This window comes from Ursus maritimus, unplaced genomic scaffold (assembly GCF_017311325.1).
Source record: "Ursus maritimus isolate PB19 unplaced genomic scaffold, ASM1731132v1 scaffold_5, whole genome shotgun sequence".
Taxonomy (NCBI): domain Eukaryota; kingdom Metazoa; phylum Chordata; class Mammalia; order Carnivora; family Ursidae; genus Ursus; species Ursus maritimus.
The window spans coordinates 61,025,012-61,044,100 of record NW_024426663.1 but is presented as its reverse complement, the minus strand read 5'-3'; the positions used below and the strand labels follow the sequence as shown (position 1 = coordinate 61,044,100).

The following is a 19,089-nucleotide window of genomic DNA, read 5'->3' as shown; positions in this document are numbered from 1 at the left end:
AAATAACAAAAATAAAATTACTTTATGGTTTTAGTACAAAGTAGCCCTCCTAGGGATTTTAAAAACCATCAATAAAAAATTAGAAAAGATGAAGAAACTGAGAGGATCAGAGCTAGAATCAGTGATTCCAATGTAGGATCTCTAATTTCTACTTTAGTATTAAACTCTTAAAAATTAGCACTTTTAACATCGGTATTTTTTAAGCATCCATAATACTATGAAAAAACATCTCTTCCTTCCTAAAAGAAAAGTTAATAAAGAGCTGTAAGCATTAGAACCTTAGCTAATAAAAACCCTGACAGGTCTTTTTGGAACATTTACAATTAATGGAACCTTTTGAGAATTTTTCTAGTTTTGAGTAGCCTCCTTGCTACCTCCTGCTGCTTTTGACTTTGGGTAACCCCCACAGATTCTGGCTAGCCAGAGTTCTGATCTGGGCCCTGAAGTCCATCACTGGACTCCACTAACACCTCACCCTAGCCCTAGTCCTTCATTTTACTAGGTTCTGGCATGTAGCCCATGATTCTAATATCAGGCCTGCCTTTGTTTCAGCTTCACTTTTCTAATCTTGGCATTAATACCTTGTGGTAATCTTGTGCCCCACCGTGGGTGACCTAGGCCACTCCTGATTGCAGAGTTAACTCTGCAAGGGATCTGAAAACTGAAGAGCACAACATACAGTCGCTAACTCAGCATGGCACTACAAAATGGAAAATCAATACCTCATCCTAACATGGGAATGTCGTCAACATTTTACTTCCAGATATAGCTTCTAGAAGCAAATTAGAGAAAGAGAAGGCACATTTCCTATTCTTCAACTAAACTCAAATGAGAAGTAATCTGGACTCCATACAGACAGCAGCTGAATGAATTAAAAAAAATAAATAACACCCAACAACATGCTGCCTACAAGAGACTCAGTTCAGCTTTAAGGATACATATAGGCTCAATGTGAAGGAATAGAAAAAGATAATCCACGTAAATGGAAATCAAAAAAGAGCAGAGATAGCTATACTTACATCAGAAAAAATAGATTTCAAGCCAAAAACAGTAACAAGAGACAAAAATGATCATATAAAAAGAGGAGCAATTCATCGAGAAGACATGGCATGTAACAATCAAAACTACAAATGCACTCAACATCAGAGCACCTAAACATACTAAGCAAATACTAACATCTAGAGAGACAACAATGCAATAATTAGTAGAGGACTTAAACATTCTACTTTCAACAATGAATAATAGATCATTCAGACAGAAAGTCAACAAAGAAATGTTGGACTTGAACCATACCTTAGGCCAAATGGAACTAACAGATATATACGTATATAATATAGCCAAGAGTAGCAGAATACCATTCTTCTCAAGTGGACATGGAATATTTTCTTATACAGATCACGCAGTAGGTCATGAAATAAGTTTTAGCAAATTTTAGAAGCTTGAAATCATACCAAGTATCTTTTCTGACCAGAATGGTATAATACTAAAAATCAGTAACAAAAGGAAATCTGGACAGTTCACAAATATGTGGAGATTAAACAACATGCTCCTGAACAACCAATGAGTCAAAGAAGAAATCAAAAGGCAAATCAAGAAATACTTTGAAACAAATAAAAATGGAAGCACAACATATCAAAACCTGTGAGATGTTACAAAAGCAGTTCAAAGATGGAAGTGACAGCAATAAATGTCTACAGTAAGAAGCCAAAAAGATCTCAAATAAATGACCTTGATTTATACCTCGAAATGCAAAGCCCAAAGTTAGTTAGTTAGAAGGAAATAAAGATCAATAGGAGAATAAATGAAATAGAAAAAAAAAACATTGAAGATGGATTAAACTAAGAGCTGGTTTTCTGAAGAGACAAAATCAACAAAACTTTAGCTAACTCAGAAAAGAAAGGACTCAAATAAATGAAATAAAAAATGAAAGAAGCGTTACATCTGATACCATACAAATAAAAAGGATCATGAGACTACTATAAAGTTACACACCAACAAAATGGATAACCTACAAGAAATGGATAAATTCCTAGAAATATACAACCTACCAAGAATGAATCATGAAGAAATAAAAAACCTGAACAGACTAATAATGAGTAAAGAAAATGAATCATTAATCAAAAACCTCCCAACACAGAAAAGCCAAGGAGATGAGACGGTTTCCTTGGGAAATTCCACCAAACACATAAAGAAGAATTAATGCCAATTCTACTCAAACTGTTCCAAAAATCAAAGAAGGAACACTCCCAAACTCATCTTACAAGGCCAGCATTACTCTGACACCAAGGCCAGATAAGGACATTATAAGAAAAGAAAATTACAGATCACTTCTTCTGATTATTATAGATGTAAAAATTCTCCACAAAATATTAGCAAACCAAATTCAACAGAACATTAAAAGGATAATTCAACATGATCAAGTGGGATTTATCACTGGGCTGCAAGGATGCTTCAATATACACAAGACAATAAATGAAAATTACCACATTAAAAGAATGAAAGATAAAAATCATATGATCATGTCAACAGATGCAGAAAAAGGATATGACCAGGGTGCCTGCGTGGCTGAGTTGGTTATGTGTCTGCCTTTGGCTCGGGTCATGATCCCGGGGTCCTGGGACAGAGCCCCACATCAGGCTCCCTGCTCTGCGGGGAAGCTGCTTCTCCCTCTCCTCCCCACTTGTGCTCTCTGTCACTATCTGTTTCTCTCTCAAATAAATAAATAAAAATCTTTAAAAAGAAAGGAAGAAAGCAAGAAAGAACAAGCATATGACAAAATACAACATCTTTCCCTGAAAAAAACTCTCAAAAAAGTAGACTGGAAGACCAAATATTGTTAAAATGTCCCTATTACCCAAAATCATCTATAGATTCAATGAAAGTCTTATTAAAATTCCAGTGGCATTTTTCATAGAAATAAGAAAACAATCCTAAAAATTGTATGGAGCTATGAAAGACCCTGAATAGCCAAAGCAATCCTGAGAAAAACTATACTACAAAGCTAATGTAATCAAAACAGTATAGTACTGCCATAAAAACAGATACACAAACCAATGGAACAAAATTCAAGGGCCCAGAAAAAAACCCTGCATATACAGTCAACTAATATTTGATAAGGGACTCAAGAACATTTAACTGGGAAAGGATAGTGCCTTCAATAAATAATGATGGGAAAACTGGATAACCACATGCAGATGAATGAAATTAGAACCCTATCTTACATCACTCACAAAAATGAACTCAAAATTGATTAAAGACATAAACAAAAGATCCCAAAACTGCAAATCTCCTAGAAGAAACCACGGGGAAAAAGGTCTTCGACATTGGTCATGGCAGCAGTTTCCTAGATATGACGCAAACAGCACAAGCAACAAAAGCAAAAATAAGTAAATGGGAATACATCATACTAAAAGGCCTCTACAAAGCAAATAAACAACCGACAAAATGAAAGGCAACCTATGGAATAAAAAAATATTTGCAAATCCTTTATCTGATAAAGGGTTAATATCCAAAATATATAAATAATTCATACAAATCAATAGCAAAAACCAAACAACCTGACTAAAAAATTAATACTTCCTCTGAATATTCAGAAGAACTGAACAATTTTCCAAGGAAGACATGCAAATGTACATGAAGAGGTGCTCACATCACTAATCATCAGGGAAATGCAAATCAAACCATAACAAGGTATTACCTTTTATAATAGCTAACATCAAAAAGACAAGTGATTATCAAGTGGTGGACAGGGTATCGAGAAAAGGGAACCCTTGTGCACTGTTGGTGGGAATATAAATTGATGCAGCCACTGTGAAAACAGAATGAAGGTTCTTCAAAAAATTAAAAATAGAACTACCATATGATCCAGGAATCCCACTTTTGGATATATATCCAAAGAAACTGAAATGAGGATCTCACAGAGATATCTGCACTCCCAGGTGTTCACTGTGGCACTAGTGACAACCATCAATAAATGGAGACAAACTGTCCATCAACAGATGAATGGATAAAATATCACACACACACACACACACACACACACACACACAGGACTATTATTTGGCCATGAGAAAAGGGAATCCTGCCATTTGTGACAATTTGAATGAACCTTAAGGGCATTATGCTAAGCGAAATAAGTTAGAGACAAACACTGTATGGTATTACTTCTATGTGCAATATACAAAATTGAACAGAGAGGAACAGAAAGCATGGTGGTGGTTACCAGGGGTTGAGAGTGGGGGAAATGGGGAGATAACAGTCAAAGGGTACAAACATCAGTTATAGGATTAATAAGTTCTGAGATCTAATGTATAGCATGCTGACTATAGCTAATAATACTGTTATTTTATATACTTGAAAGTTGCTAACAGAGTAAATCTTAACTTTTCTCACCACAAAAAAAGAAATGGTAATTTTGACAGGATGAAGATGTTAGTTAGCGAATGCTATGGTGATAATCATTTTGCAATATATAAATGTATCAAGTAAATGTGTTATACAAATTAAATTTACATAATGTTGGATGTCAATTATAGCTCAGTAAAGCTAGAGGAAAAAAAAACTGGCCTCCATAAACTTTCAAACTTAGGGGATGGAAGAAAATCTCAATTTAAGATGCAACCCTGAGAAGAGTCTGTTAGTTTTCACACTTTGCACATCCTAAATAATTCATTTCGCCCAGCATTCATAATCACTTACGTATTGAGACTTCCACAGATACTGCTGCCAGTCCGTGCAGTAAAAACTTTGCTGAGCATAAGCTGTGGAGGGGAACTACGAAGAAAAAGGGACAGAGAAAGAGATCAAAACTAAAACATAAAGAACTTCTCAATTTATTACAAATAAAAATGTATATGGGCATCTGGGTGGCTTAGTTGGTTACGTGCCCGACTCTTGATTTTGGCTCAGGTCCTGCTCTCAGGGTTGTGAGATTAAGCCCCGTGTCAGGCTGCACACTGGGCATGGATTCTCTCTCTCCGTCTCCCTGCTCCCATCCCCACCCCCCAAAAAAGGTATAAATCACAAAGATTTCACTGCATAGTTACAACAGTCATGAAGTAGCATAAACCCCACAAAACACCATAAATTTGACTTGCTCAATCTGTGTGAAGACTAGAGGAAATTCTCTCATCTTCAGAAGTTACATGTTCTAAAAGGGATTATGAAAAATCAGAAAAGCCCTCACCGTATCTGATGAATTTTTAAGGTAGACCCTTTATAGCTCATTGCTACTGAGCCAAACATCATCTCTCCAAGCATATTGGCATCAGAAGAGCACCGAGAACCCTAAAAAATAACCATAACATTAATAAAACTGTAAAATTTAAAACCTATTTCAAATACTGAATTTTACTGAAAAGTCCTTTGCTGCAATTATTCTATATAATTCTACACACATTTTGAAAAAGTGACTCTACACTGTATATACACTGTTCTACAGCTTGATTTTCTTCGTTTTACAATGTGTTACAGATCTAACCATATTGTTATACAAAGACTCCTTTTGAAGAGCTTTATAGTATTCTACTGTATGAAAACCCCACAGCTCCCCTTACTGATGGCCATCTAGGTTACTTCCAGGTTTTTGCTATCATAATAATGTTTAATGCTTAAACGAACATTGTTAACCACGTCTTGTGCATATGCAATGCTTCTCCAGGACAGAAAATAAGAAAGAGAATTCACTGAACATGCAGAACAATTTTTACCACTCCCACCATGCAAAAGAGATATCTATAAACATGGTAATTTATATCTATTTTGTATTGTTTAAAAGGACTTATTTAAAACACTAGAATGTCTTGTTCTCAAAGAACCAATTAAAAGTTACTCCTTTCCATTATTCTTTGAATGTCTTTAGTTGTCATCATAGGAGTCAGAAAAAAGGTAAAATTGAACTCATCCATTTGGTTACAAATTAGATACTGTAGTAAATATCACTAATTACCCACAAAATATCTTATTCCTTATTTTTTGAAGTCTAATTTGTTTCAGGGCAGCAATGTGCCCAATTTAAAAAAAAAAAAAAAATGCATTTCCCAGCCTCCCTTGTAGACGAATTGAGAGTTGGTTTCTACATCCAAAAAGTTAAACTAATGGTTGGAGTATCACCTTTCAGAACTTACGCATTTATATCCATTCAACAAAGGCCTGGTCAATGAGATATAAATAGAAGTCACTGGAGATGGAGATGTCATATTAGGACCACAAGGCAACAATTACACATTAACTCAACTAAGTAGAAAGATAAGGATGCCTTGGTTTCTAAAGCCATCTTGAAACCCATGTATCATACTTAGACGGCCTTTCAGACTTCTTGTCATGTGAACAAAATAAGCTCTAGGAACAATGCAATTCCTAACTTACATAGTTATATAATAAGATGAGTGATGAGGAAGAGGACCAAAATAACTATCTAAGATAGAAATTGAGTATTAGTCACAAATTTCATTAAGCCATTTCACCATAAAAAATAAAAAATTAGGAGTTTTAACAAAATATTTAAAAGACTCTTCCTATGATAACAAAGAGTTGAAGACCCCCATTTTACATGTGAAGGCATATCTGCATACTATTTTTATTTTTACATGATTCTTCTACTCTTCTGCTTATTTAATGCCCACCTGGGTTAAAAAAAAAATTTATATATTTACATTTGCTAGCTTTCTTAAAAAAGCATCTTCAAATAGCAATCTATTTCATTATATATAACTATTTTGTATTAATTTTTATATATATTCATTTACACATTATTTTTTCTCTCTTAGGTAGTGTAGTACTGATTTTGTTTTAATAAAGACACAAAGCTAATGAAAAAAAAATCACTTCTGATATACCTAGTTATTAAAATAACTCATCTAGGGATGTGATTAAGAAAAAATTTTTATTTCAAAACACAAAGATATGGGTACTAAGAACAACATTTTAGAAACAGAGATGAATAATTCTTTTAATGATCAAGTGCAAAGGTTTTTTTTTTTTAAACATCAATGTCAATCTTCAAAATCATTATGAATTCAAATATCAAAGCATTTACAGATTTTACTACTAAAACTGGGAAAAGAGTCCTCAGAAAGCAAAATATAGTAAAAATAAATTCGTGTTTAAATTTTATTAGACCATCTAGTTTGCCAGTAAAGGTTACCCTTGCCTGCTCTAGTACATATCAAATAGTTATCATGAATGTCACTGGCATGTTATATATAATGTTATATATAATCTATAATAAAGTTTATCATTTAGAAAGTGCTATTATCTTTCATGCTTTTTTAAAAAATAAGGCCCTTATTTTATTAAATGGTCAATTTTTTTAAGTACCTATTGCTGGAAGCTATCAATCTGTATTAATCTGTGTCTATCAAAAATAATGTTCCAGTTACCCAAAATCACATTTTATGAAGTGCAGTGAACTATGTGCTACAATAATTCAATGTCTCTTGCTAAAAAAAAGGCAGATTTCCAGGACCATACTGAGCCTGTATCAGAATATCTGGGCACATAGCCTGGGAATCTGAACTTTAAAAAGGAAAATCTCTAGGGATCTAAATGCAACATGAGGGTGCAATCATTCAATGCTTCAGGGTTTCTACAACCTGGATCCATGTGCTAATATTCATTTTTAACTGCATATATTAAGAAGAAATGCAAGTTTACACAATTCATCAAATCAGCAAACCTCCAACCTGGTATAAGTATGATGATGTCACACAGCATAACACTATTAGGAACTTAGTAAGGTATCATGCTTAAGCTGGAGGAGAAACAGGGGAAGACAGGGGTAACTATATAGTACCTCCTAGTATCTGGATTTTAAACACTTCAGAGTTCTTTTACATACACTGGCACATTGACATGACAGAAGGGTCACTTCCCATTCAAACACAATTACCTAATTACAAATAATTTAAAGACCCAGAATCCCATGTTGATATTGCTAAAGATAAAATACTTGTGATTCATTCATGCAAGCTTGGATGACACAAATAAATTCACATAGATGACATTTACTTGGTATGAAACCAAACACTTACTCTTATGTAAAATGTAACAAGTTTATACAGAAATTCCCATTAGGTACTAATTTGTTTAACTGTATATTTTAAAAGAGTCAGATTACTTCTGAAAAATATAAATGTCCATTTCTGCATGTGTATACTTCCAATCATACTTTAATTTCATACTACAGCCAACTTGTATTATTAGTTTATATTTATATTCATATTTCAATAACTTAAAAGTATCTAAAATAAATTATTCCGGTAGCCAAAAAAATCTGAATTGGGAAATAAAAGGGAGAAATTACCCTTTGCTACCTACGCCCACAGTTTTCTGACCTTCTCCTAAGATTTATCAAAATGCATAAACTTACTTATTTAGTTACCTGCCTCCCCAGAAGGGTAAGGACTAGTTCATGTTATATCCCTAGTCCCTAGGATGGTGCATAGCACATTGTAGGTACTCAAAAGTACTTGTGAACGAATGAATGAATACATAAATGACATCAATGATCTTACTTGGTACTTAGGACACTGGTCTTTTACATCAGAAGATGAAGTCACGGAACTATCCAGTGAGGAAGAACTGTCTCCTCCAGGTTTCAGTTGGCAGCATTTCCCAAAGACTTTTACTTGAGCGTCACTACAGAGTTTCTGAAATAGAGATATTATGCCCATTCATATTATAAAAGACTCTTCATCATATACAAGTTTAATTATATAAAAAAACCTTTGAAAAAACCAAGTATGAAATAATTCAAAATAATATAACCTTGGTATAATGATTTGCATTTTAAACTGCATTTTCTCCAGTACTGTTTTCTATTCTTATGGAGTTTGTATTATGCTTTTCTCACCAAGATTATCAAATCATGGAGTTTTTCTATATTATTATGGTCTACAACAATGTTCATTACTAGTGATGTAATATATTACAGCAGTTTTCAAATTATTTGATCACAAACCCCCTTTTAGCCCTTTTTTTTTTTAATAATGATTTTTTATTATATTATGTTAGTCACCATACAGTACATCCCCGGTTTTCGATGTAAGGCTCGATGATTCATTAGTTGTGTATAACACCCAGTGCACCATGCAATATGTGCCCTCCTTACTACCCATCACCGGCCTATCCCATTCCCCCACCCCCCCCTTTTAGCCATTTTGTTTGTGTGAGTTATATCTATCAATATTCACCCATATAAGAAATTAAAACTGAGAAACTTTAAAATATTAATTCACTTAAATATAACTATACACATAGTACAGGTTAGCATTAAGTAACATTTTTATGAAAAAAAAAATTAAGTAACACTAAGTAACATTTTTATGAAAAAAAAACTTCTATGGAGAGATGTAGGGATGGGAGGAGAAATACAAATGAAGCTTTTATATTTATTAAATGTGTATATCTCTACATACATGAACATATGTTGTTATTTTGAAATGAGCATGTATTCATGTATTGAACAGTTAACTTTTTAATAACAGCTGAGTTTAGGACCAAAAGGCTGTACAGTGGTGTAGTATGAAAGAATCATGTATTTCTATTTCTTTTTCTCTGTGCTCTTGCTTTCCTCCTACTTCCCCAGCAAGTTCTAGAGCTTTCACTGCTCACAACTACCGAAGTTGCAATCCACCAAGGACTTTGATACTCCTAAAAGTATTCTGGTGATTTATCACAGTTACCTGTATGTAACTCTTCCATGTAAAAGACCTCTGGTAGGTTTTCAGAAGAAGTAATCTGACTGAAATCACAATTTTTAAAAGACCAATTATTTTACAAGCTGCCACCATCACCAAAGGCATTGTAAAAGAGAACACATGATAATTCCAAAATCATCTCTAATCAAAAATGTAAAGAGACATGATAAACTAAAAAGAACAAGGGCTTTAAAACTAAATAGACATGATTTTAAATCCTGGCTCCCTGGCAAGTTACTTGACCTCTCTAAGCTTATCAACTTAATGGAGAGAAAAACCCCACCTAATGGGTAGAGTACTTGTGACTCTTAAGGGGTATGTGTGTGTGTATCTCATTATGTACTTACATATGCATCTAGAACTAGCATATGCTTACTGGTTTTTAATTATAAATACTACAGAAAAAAGTTAAAATAAGAAAAACTGAATGCCTACTGAAATAACTGCCTAATTTGGAGTCAGAAACTTTACTAGATATTTCCATTTATATTATTTCATTAAGAGACTTACTAAAAATACTGATAATTTTAGTACTGATACTCTTGGCCACATCTTAAATTTCTACTTAGTGATCACCATCAAAATGATGAATATTTTCTGTAATACTCAGGATGGTAGGTATTTTAACCCAATTGAACTAATAAGAAACCTGAAGCCCGGAGAGGTTAAGTAACTTCACCAAGGTTACAAGAACTAGTAGGTCTATAATATACTTAAAAGCACAACTAGCTGGCTTTACATGAAAGATACTCAACATCACTAGTGATTAGGGAAATGTAAACTAAAACCATAGTGAGGTATCACTTCATGCCTTTTAGAATGGTCATCACCAATAAATCAAGAGACAACAAATACTGCCATGGATGTGGCGAAAAGGGAAGCTTTGTGCACTACTGTAAATTGTTACAGCCACTATGCAAAACAGCATGGAGGATCCTCCAAAAATTAAAACTTGAACTATGATCCAGCAATTCCATTTTTGGGAATACATATCCAGAGGAAATGAAAACACTAATTCAAAAATGTATCTGCACCCCCATGTTCATGGCAGCGTTATTTACAATAGCCAAATCATGGAAAGAACCTAAGTTTCCATCAATGGATAAATGGATAAAGAAGTTGTGACATATATATATGATAGACAGATATACTGAATATCTATCATATATTTATCAGCCATAAAAAAAAACAAGGAAATCCTACCATTTGCAACAACATGGATATACCTTGAAATCATTACGTTAAGTGAAATGTCAGAGAGAAACAAATATTGTTCAGACTTGTGGTTACCAGAAGTGGAGGGTCGGGGGAAGGGAATTGGAAGAGGTGGTCTAAGGGAACAAATTTCCAGTAATAAGATAAATAAGTACTAGGGATGTAATAATGTACAAGAGAATAACTATAGATAACAGTGCTATATGATATTATAGGAAGGTTGTTAAGAGAATAAATTCTAATAATTTTTATCATAAATAGATTTTTTTCCTTTCTTTTCTTTTTATTCTATCTATATGAGAAGATAAATGTTAGATGAACCTATGGTGGTAATCACTTCACAGTATATGTAAATTAAACCATCAGGCTGTACATCTTAAACCTATGGAGTGATACATGTCAATTATTTTTCAGTAAAACTGGAGGAAAAAACCCACACTCAGTGGGCCTGAATTATCCTCTGTTGCAAACCACCATTTTATAATGCAGCAAAAGTATGTGAGTATTACATGTACCAGTAACTAAGAAACAGAGTTGAATGAAACAGTCCTTTTCCTCATGGAACTAACAAACTAACAAGAGAGAGACATTTAACAAATAATTAAACAAATATGTATAATGAAATATATATTTTAAATATGTCCGATCATGTTAGCAACAGCTAACTCATATTGCACTTACTATCTGCTCAGGTACTATTCCATTTTACATAAAGCCACTCCTTTACTCCTCACAACAACTCTATGAAATATTATTATTATCCCCATATGACAAATGAAGAGGTTAAGGATCAATGATGTTTAAGTGAACTGTCCAAGAGAGGACTTAACCTAGTCTAGGGAGATCAAGGAAGTGACATTAAAGCTGGGACTACAAAAAAAAAAAAAAAAAAAAAGGAAAGGAGTTAAGGTGAAAGAAGAGTGGGAGGACTAGAAAGATATTCCAGGCTGAGGGAACTCTACATATGCAATCTCTGAATCATGAAGCAATTTGCTATAGGAAGGAAAGGGACAAACATACATCAGTTTCAAGACTGAAGCATAAATGTGTGCATAAAAGTGTACATGAAAATTCTTACTACAAACATACACACACACACCCTTCTTCCCTACCAACTCCCTAGCTGTTCAGTGCCTTTTCTCTCTCCCATTCTGAAATCATGGCTTTTCTGAATCCAAACAGCAACAACTTCAGTGGAAGATGGTCTAGTGAGGGGACAGGGCACAGTCAGCAACCCTCAGGTAGACATAGGCCATCTATAAACACAACTGTACAGCAAAAAGGATTCAGTTTCCTTTCCTTATCTTACTTTCATTCCTAAAGGAATCATGCCATACTTTACTTTTAACCCACAAAAACAATACACTCTACTAATGCACAAAAAATAAGTTCGAAACACCACTGAAAAAACCTGGCTTTTAATAAATGGATTATAATTTTATTAACTATTTTTTCCATTTTCACATAATCACAAACAAGTTGCAAGTTTAGTTCAAAGAATTTTTTTTTCTGAACTAAATGGGAGTAAGTTGACTACCTGATACACTTTGAATTCCTAAAGTATCAATACCTGAATGTGTATTTCCTACAAACAAGGACATTCTCTACATAACCACAATACAGCCGCTTTTCATGTGGCATATGATCTCAATGCCTGTTAATGATAATATTCTTAATACTGATGATCAGTATCAAGGGATTAAGGTGGTGCCTACCAGGCATCTCCACTGTAAACAAATGCTTTTCTCCTCTGTCGTTAATAATATTTTGGTTGGGGGGGGGCAGACTATGAAAGTCATATGCTGTTTATATTTATATGCCATAAAAATACTGTTTCTCATCACACTTTCAATTTATTTAGATCAGTTTAAACTCACGGTTTCCTATTTCATTCAGTGGGTTGTAATTTGCTACTATCATTATTTGTTTTTATGCTAGAGTTTTCCCTAATTAGCCAGTGACAGCCCCTTCAAGCTGGCTTCTATGTTCCTTTGACACATTCTCATCAATTCTTAAGCTTTCATTACAAGTTCCAGGCTTATCCTTTTCCTCCCCTGCTTCAGCCCAAGGACGAGTCATTTCTCTAAGAAGCCCTGGTTCCTTTTAGTGGAAAATGGAATCTAGACAATAAGATCTAGATGCTAGGTATGCCCATATGTTGGAGTCTTATTGTTCCTCTGCTTTCTCAGTAGACAGAGCTAAAGAGCACACATAATGTGTTTAACACACACATAAACAAGTTTATATCTACATTTATTGTATTTATGTATATATGTATATGTGTGTGTGTGTATATATATACACATTTATATATATATACACATTTATATATATACACACACACACACACACATATATATATATATAATATATAGGGTAATATACAGGGTTAGTCTCGGTCTCTCCTTTTCCTTATTTATAACTCCCTTTTCTAACATTCAGAAAAACAGGCCACTCATTATCCTTCATATGTATTTATTTAATCAACTCCCTCATATGAAACCAGTTTTTCGTTTCCCCTGTCACTCCCTCAAGTGCATGGACATTTTCCTCAGGCTCAAGACAGCCAAGATGGATATCCTCCACCATCGAATCCTGTATCAAGCAGCACCTTATGGAGATGCCCTCCTCAACTTACTTGAGCTCTAACACTCTGCTCTGAGCCACCACGCCTCCAACAACTGACATCAGTGTTCAGCCCTATTACCTAATGGTTTTAGGGCAAATTGTTCAGAAAAGGGAAATGGATGGGAGGAAGGAAGACATGGGAGATTAAAAATTTTAATCTGGACACATAACTAACCGCGTTTCGTGTTCCAGATTCTATATTGCAACTGAAATTCAAATAAATAACCAGCACTTATATAGTATTTTTCAGTTTTCAAAAGTTTTTCACATGAATTTTCAACTTTTTTTCTAACTTTTAGTAATGTATATAAATAATCCATTCATATGATTCAAAAGTAAAAACAATATAAAGAAGTATATACACAGAAATCAAGATCTGACCCTTCTTCTAGGACCCTGCTTCATACCCCACACATTCCCAATAGGTAAAATCCCTTTTAAATGGTTTATTATTGTCCTTCTAAAAACTCTTTTTACAACACAGTATTACTTTTCTTCCATTATTAGAGAAAAGGTAGGTAATTCAGTTCTGCCTTGCTTTATGGTTCACTAAAAGCCTAGAGAGTCTCACCATTTACCTTTAGAAATCCTCTTCATTCTTTTCTTTTTTTAATATACAGCTGCATAGTACTCTAGTATGTAAGTACATTGTAGTTTATTTAACCATTTTTCTGTTAATGACATTGCTGAGTCAAAACAAAAACAGATACATTTCCAGGGAAGATGGCAGAGTAGGAAGATCCTACCTAACCTCATCCCATCCCATGAATACAAGATAACACCCACATCAGGGCCAATAACCAAGAAAACAACCAGAAGGCTTGCAGAACAGACTCTCCACAGCTAAATATAGAGAAGAGGCCATGTCGAAGAAGGTAGGAAAGGCAGAGAAGCAATCAGGAGTTAAAAGGACCACTGGACTATCCACATGAGGGAGGGGCACCGCAGGCTTGGAGAGGGATAAGAAAAGGACCCTGAGGCCTGGTGCCCCAAGCACAGGGAGCCCACATGCAAAAGATAAGTCTCCAGAACATTTGGCTTTTGAAAACCAGTGAGGCCTAATCTCACAAGTTGTTACAGTCAGTGGAACTTAACATCGGAACTTTAAAATTCAGCAGGCTCTGCTTTGGGAGAGCAGAGAGGGCAGAGGAAACTGAGACCCTGCTCTTAAAGAGAGAGCACCACAAACAGCCCCGTGGAGATACAGCACAGAAGGAGCAATCTGAAAAGCACATAGGGTAGACAGAGGGGTGAGTTGTTTACTAATCTCAGAGCAAGTGAGGGAGGGGCAGGGATCCCTGGAAGACTTCTCTAGGAACAAAGGAGCTGGGAGGCACCATTGCAGCCTCTACTCCACCCCCCAGCCTAGACACACAGATACCTGGGGGAAACAGCCCAGTGCCAATAAACTCCAACTAACTTGCTAACAGAGCACTCCGTCCCTGTGTTCTCCTCAGTACATGCCCCCTCCAGCCAGGCCTGGTTCCAGGCCCCCTCCCACAGCAGATCTACCCAAACCTGGTTAATACCAAGAAACCTGCCTCTGCTTTCTCCTGCAGACCTGCCTCCTCCAATAACACCCTTGGCCAGAGCCCATTCAAAGTGGTACACAAACCTGGCACTATGCAAGCAGCCTTGGCAGGGGCCAGGACCACTTCAAAGTGACTCCTGCAGAAGGAGAGAGGAAGACAACCACACACACCAGTTCAACTGAGGTCCAGCAGTGAGCTGGGGGCAGATATCTGGTCTGACTGTGGGCCCCACCCACCAACAAAAGCTTCAGAGGACAACACAGACAAAGCACCCTGCAGTTTCATGCCACCACATCTCTGGAAAATGACTGGTCTGACTCATCAAGAACAAGGCCCCACACTGGCTCACTAACAACACAGGAACCAAACTCTGCCAACAACAGGCAAAGAGAGCCATGGTACACAAATGGACTAAAGGCAAATGTGGCTCAGCCACAGCAATGGGGTGCAAGCAATACACACAGGAGACATCCCTGAAGCTCCAGGTTCTGGTGAACAAGGGAAATTGCACTACAGGGCACTACAGAACCTCTTCTTCATAAGGCCACTGCTTTCAAGAGCAGGAGACATAGCTGACTTTCCTAATACATAGAAACAGATGCAGAGAGTTAGACAAAATGAAGAGACAGAGAAATATGCAAGGAAGAGGGGAAAAATCACAGCAAGAGACCTAAACAAAATGGAGAAAAGTAAAATGCCCGAAAGAGAATTTGAAGTAATGATCATAAAAATACTCACTGAACTTGAGAAAAGAGTAGAGGACCGACCTCAGTAACACCCTCAACAAAGAGATTGAAAACATAAAAAGAACCAATCACCAATGAAGAAACCAATTACTGAAATTTAAAATACACCAAATGGAACAGTAGACTAAAGGAAGTGGACAAACAGATCAGTGACCTGGAAGACAGAGTAATGGAAAGCAAGCAAGCTGAAAAGGAGAGAGAAAAATTAGTAATTAAAAATGAAAACAGACTTAGGGAACTCAGAAACACCATCAAGCATAATAACATCTATGTTATAGGGATCCAAGAAGAAGAAAGAGAAAATGAAGCAGAAAATTTATTTGAAGAAATAATAGCTTAAAAACTTCCCAAATCTGGAAAGGAAACAGAAATCCAGATCCAGGAGACACAGAGAGAGCCCCCAACAAAATCAACCCAAGAAGGCCCACACCAAGACAAATAGCAATTAAAATGGTAAAAAGTAGTGACAAAGAGAAATTTTTTAAAAGTAACAAGAGAAAAGAAAAGTTACATACACGAGAAACTACATAAGCCCATCAACCAATTTTTCAGCAGAAACTCTGCAAGCCAGAAGGGAGCGCAATGATATATTCGAAGTGCTGAAGGAAAAAATCTGCAACCAAGAATACTCTATCCACAAGGCCATCGTTCTGTATAGAAGGAGAGATGAAGCATTTTCCAGACAAACAAAAGTTAAAGGAATTCATCACCTTTAAAATAGCCCAATAAGAAATGTTAAAGGGGACTTTTTAAGTGGAAAGAAAAGACCATAAGTAGGAGTAAAAAAAAAAAAGTAAGAAATGCAAAAGTAATAAAAATAAGTATATCTGTAAAAATCAGGGGAATCACAAAATAAAAGGATATGAACTATGATGCCATATACCTAAAAGGTGCAAGGGGAGAAAAGAATGGCTTAAGCTACCATCAACTTAATAGTTATAGGCATAAGATGTTATAAATAAACCTAATGGTACCATAAATCAAATACCAATAAAAGATATGCAAAAAATTTTAAAAAAGGAAATCCAAATATATCACTAAAGAAAGCCAGCAAACCATGAGAGAAAAGAGCAAGAGAAGAAAGGAACAGAGAAAAACTACAAAAACAATCATAGAAGAAGTAACAAAATGGCAATATGTACAAACTTATCAATAATTACTTTGAATGCAAATGGAGTAATACACCAAAGGACATAGGGTGACAGATGGATAGAAAAGCAAGACCCATCTATTGCCCATAAGAGACTCATTTCAGACCTAAAGTCATGCAGAGTGAAACTGATAGAATGGAAAAGCATTTCCCATACAAATTAAAGTGTAAAGAAACCTGGTGTAGCAATACTTACATCAGACAAAAGAGATGTTAAAACAAAGACTGTAACAAGAGAAAAGGAAGATACTATATAATAATAGAGGACAATCCAACAAAAAGATGTAACAGTTACAAATATTTATGCATCCAATATGGGACCATCCAAGTTCATAATGCAGCTAATAACAGGCATAAAGAAAGTAATGGATAGTAATACAGTAATAGTAGGGGACTTTAACACCCCGCTTACATCAATGGGCAGATCAACCAGACAGGAAATCAGCAAGGAAACAGTGGCTTTGAATGACACCGTGGACCAGAGAGATTTAACAGATATATTTAGAACATTCCATCCTAAAACAGCAAAATACACATTATTTTCAAGTGTACATGGAACATTCTCCAGAATAGATTGTATATTAGGCCACGAAATAGATATCAACAAATTAAAAAAGATCAAAGTCATATCATGCATCTTTTCTGACCACAATGCTATGACACTAGAAACCAACCACAGGAAAAAATCTGGAAAAAACACAAATATATGAAGGTTAAATAACATGCTACTAAACAATGAATGGGTCAACTGAGAAATCAAAGAGGAAATGAAAAAATACGTGGAGACAAATGACAATGAAAACACAATGGTCTAAACCTTTGGGATGCAGCAGAAGAGGTTCTGAGAGGGAAGTATATAAAAATACAGGCTACCTCAGGGGCACCTGGGTGGCACAGCGGTTAAGCGTCTGCCTTCGGCTCAAGGCGTGATCCCGGCGTTATGGGATCAAGCCCCACATCAGGCTCCTCTGCTGGGAGCCTGCTTCTTCCTCTCCCACTCCCCCTGCTTGTGTTCCCTCTCTCGCTGGCTGTCTCTATCTCTGTCAAATAAATAAATAAAATCTTTAAAAAAAAAAAAATACAGGCTACCTCAAGAAGAAAAAAAAAAATCTCAAATAAACAACCTGACCTCACACCTAAAGGAGTTAGAAAAAGAAGAACAAACGAAACCCAAAACCAGTAGAAGAAAGGAAATAACAAGGATTAGAGAAAAAATAAACAAAATAGAAACTAAAAAACAATAGAACACATCATTGAAACCAAGAGCTGCTTCTTTGAAAAGACCAACAAACTGAAAAACCTTGGCCAGACTCATTAAAGAAGAGAGAGAGAGAACTCAAAATCATTAAGGAAAAAGGAGAAATAACAAACCAACGTGACAAATATAAACGATTATAAGAGATTATGAAAAATTATATACCAACAAACTAGACAACCTAGAAGAAATGAAAAAAATCCCTATATACATGTAATCTCCCAAAACTGAATGAGAAAGAAATAGAAAATTTGAAGAGACCAATACTAGCAACAAAATTCAATCAGTAATCAAAAATCCCCCAAAAGACGAAAGTCCAGGACAAGACGGCTTCACAGAAGAATATCACCAAATATTTAAAGAAGAGTTAATACCTATTCTTCTCAAACTATTGCAAAAAACTGAAGAGGAAGGAAAGTTTCCAAATTCATTCTATGAGGTCAGCATCACCCTTATACCAAAACCAGATAAAGACACCACTAAAAAAGAGAAATACTGGCCACTATCCCTGATGAACATAGATGCAAAAATTCTCAATACAATACTAGCAAACCAAATTCAATACATTAAAAAGATCATCCACCACAATTAACTGGGATTTATTCCTGGATTGCAAAGATGGCTCAATATTCACAAATCAATCAACATGACAGATCACATTAGCAAGAGATAGGATAAAAACCATGTGACCATTTCAGTAGACGCAGAAAAAGCATCTGATTAAGTATAACATCAAAATTCATGATAAAAACCCTCAACAAAGTAGGTTTAAAGGAAACACAGTCCAACACAGTAAAAGCCGTATATGAAAAACCCACAATTAATATTACACTCAATGGTGAAAAACTGAGAACTTTTTCCCTAA

At 35.3% G+C, this 19,089-nt stretch overlaps 1 protein-coding gene across 2 annotated transcripts in view; it reads right to left on the bottom strand.

Moving 5' to 3' along the window:
- The window catches only part of FNIP1 (folliculin interacting protein 1), a 151,367-nt gene that overhangs the window by 57,851 nt on the left and 74,427 nt on the right, over positions 1 to 19,089 (bottom strand). For both annotated transcript variants that reach the window (XM_040622497.1, XM_040622496.1), the window contains exons 3-5: positions 8,514 to 8,648; positions 5,186 to 5,286; positions 4,699 to 4,773 (exon numbers count right to left, since the gene is read on the bottom strand). In XM_040622497.1, coding sequence (XP_040478431.1) covers positions 4,699 to 4,773; positions 5,186 to 5,286; positions 8,514 to 8,648 — 311 coding nt within the window. The remainder of the gene's footprint in view (positions 1 to 4,698; positions 4,774 to 5,185; positions 5,287 to 8,513; positions 8,649 to 19,089) is intronic.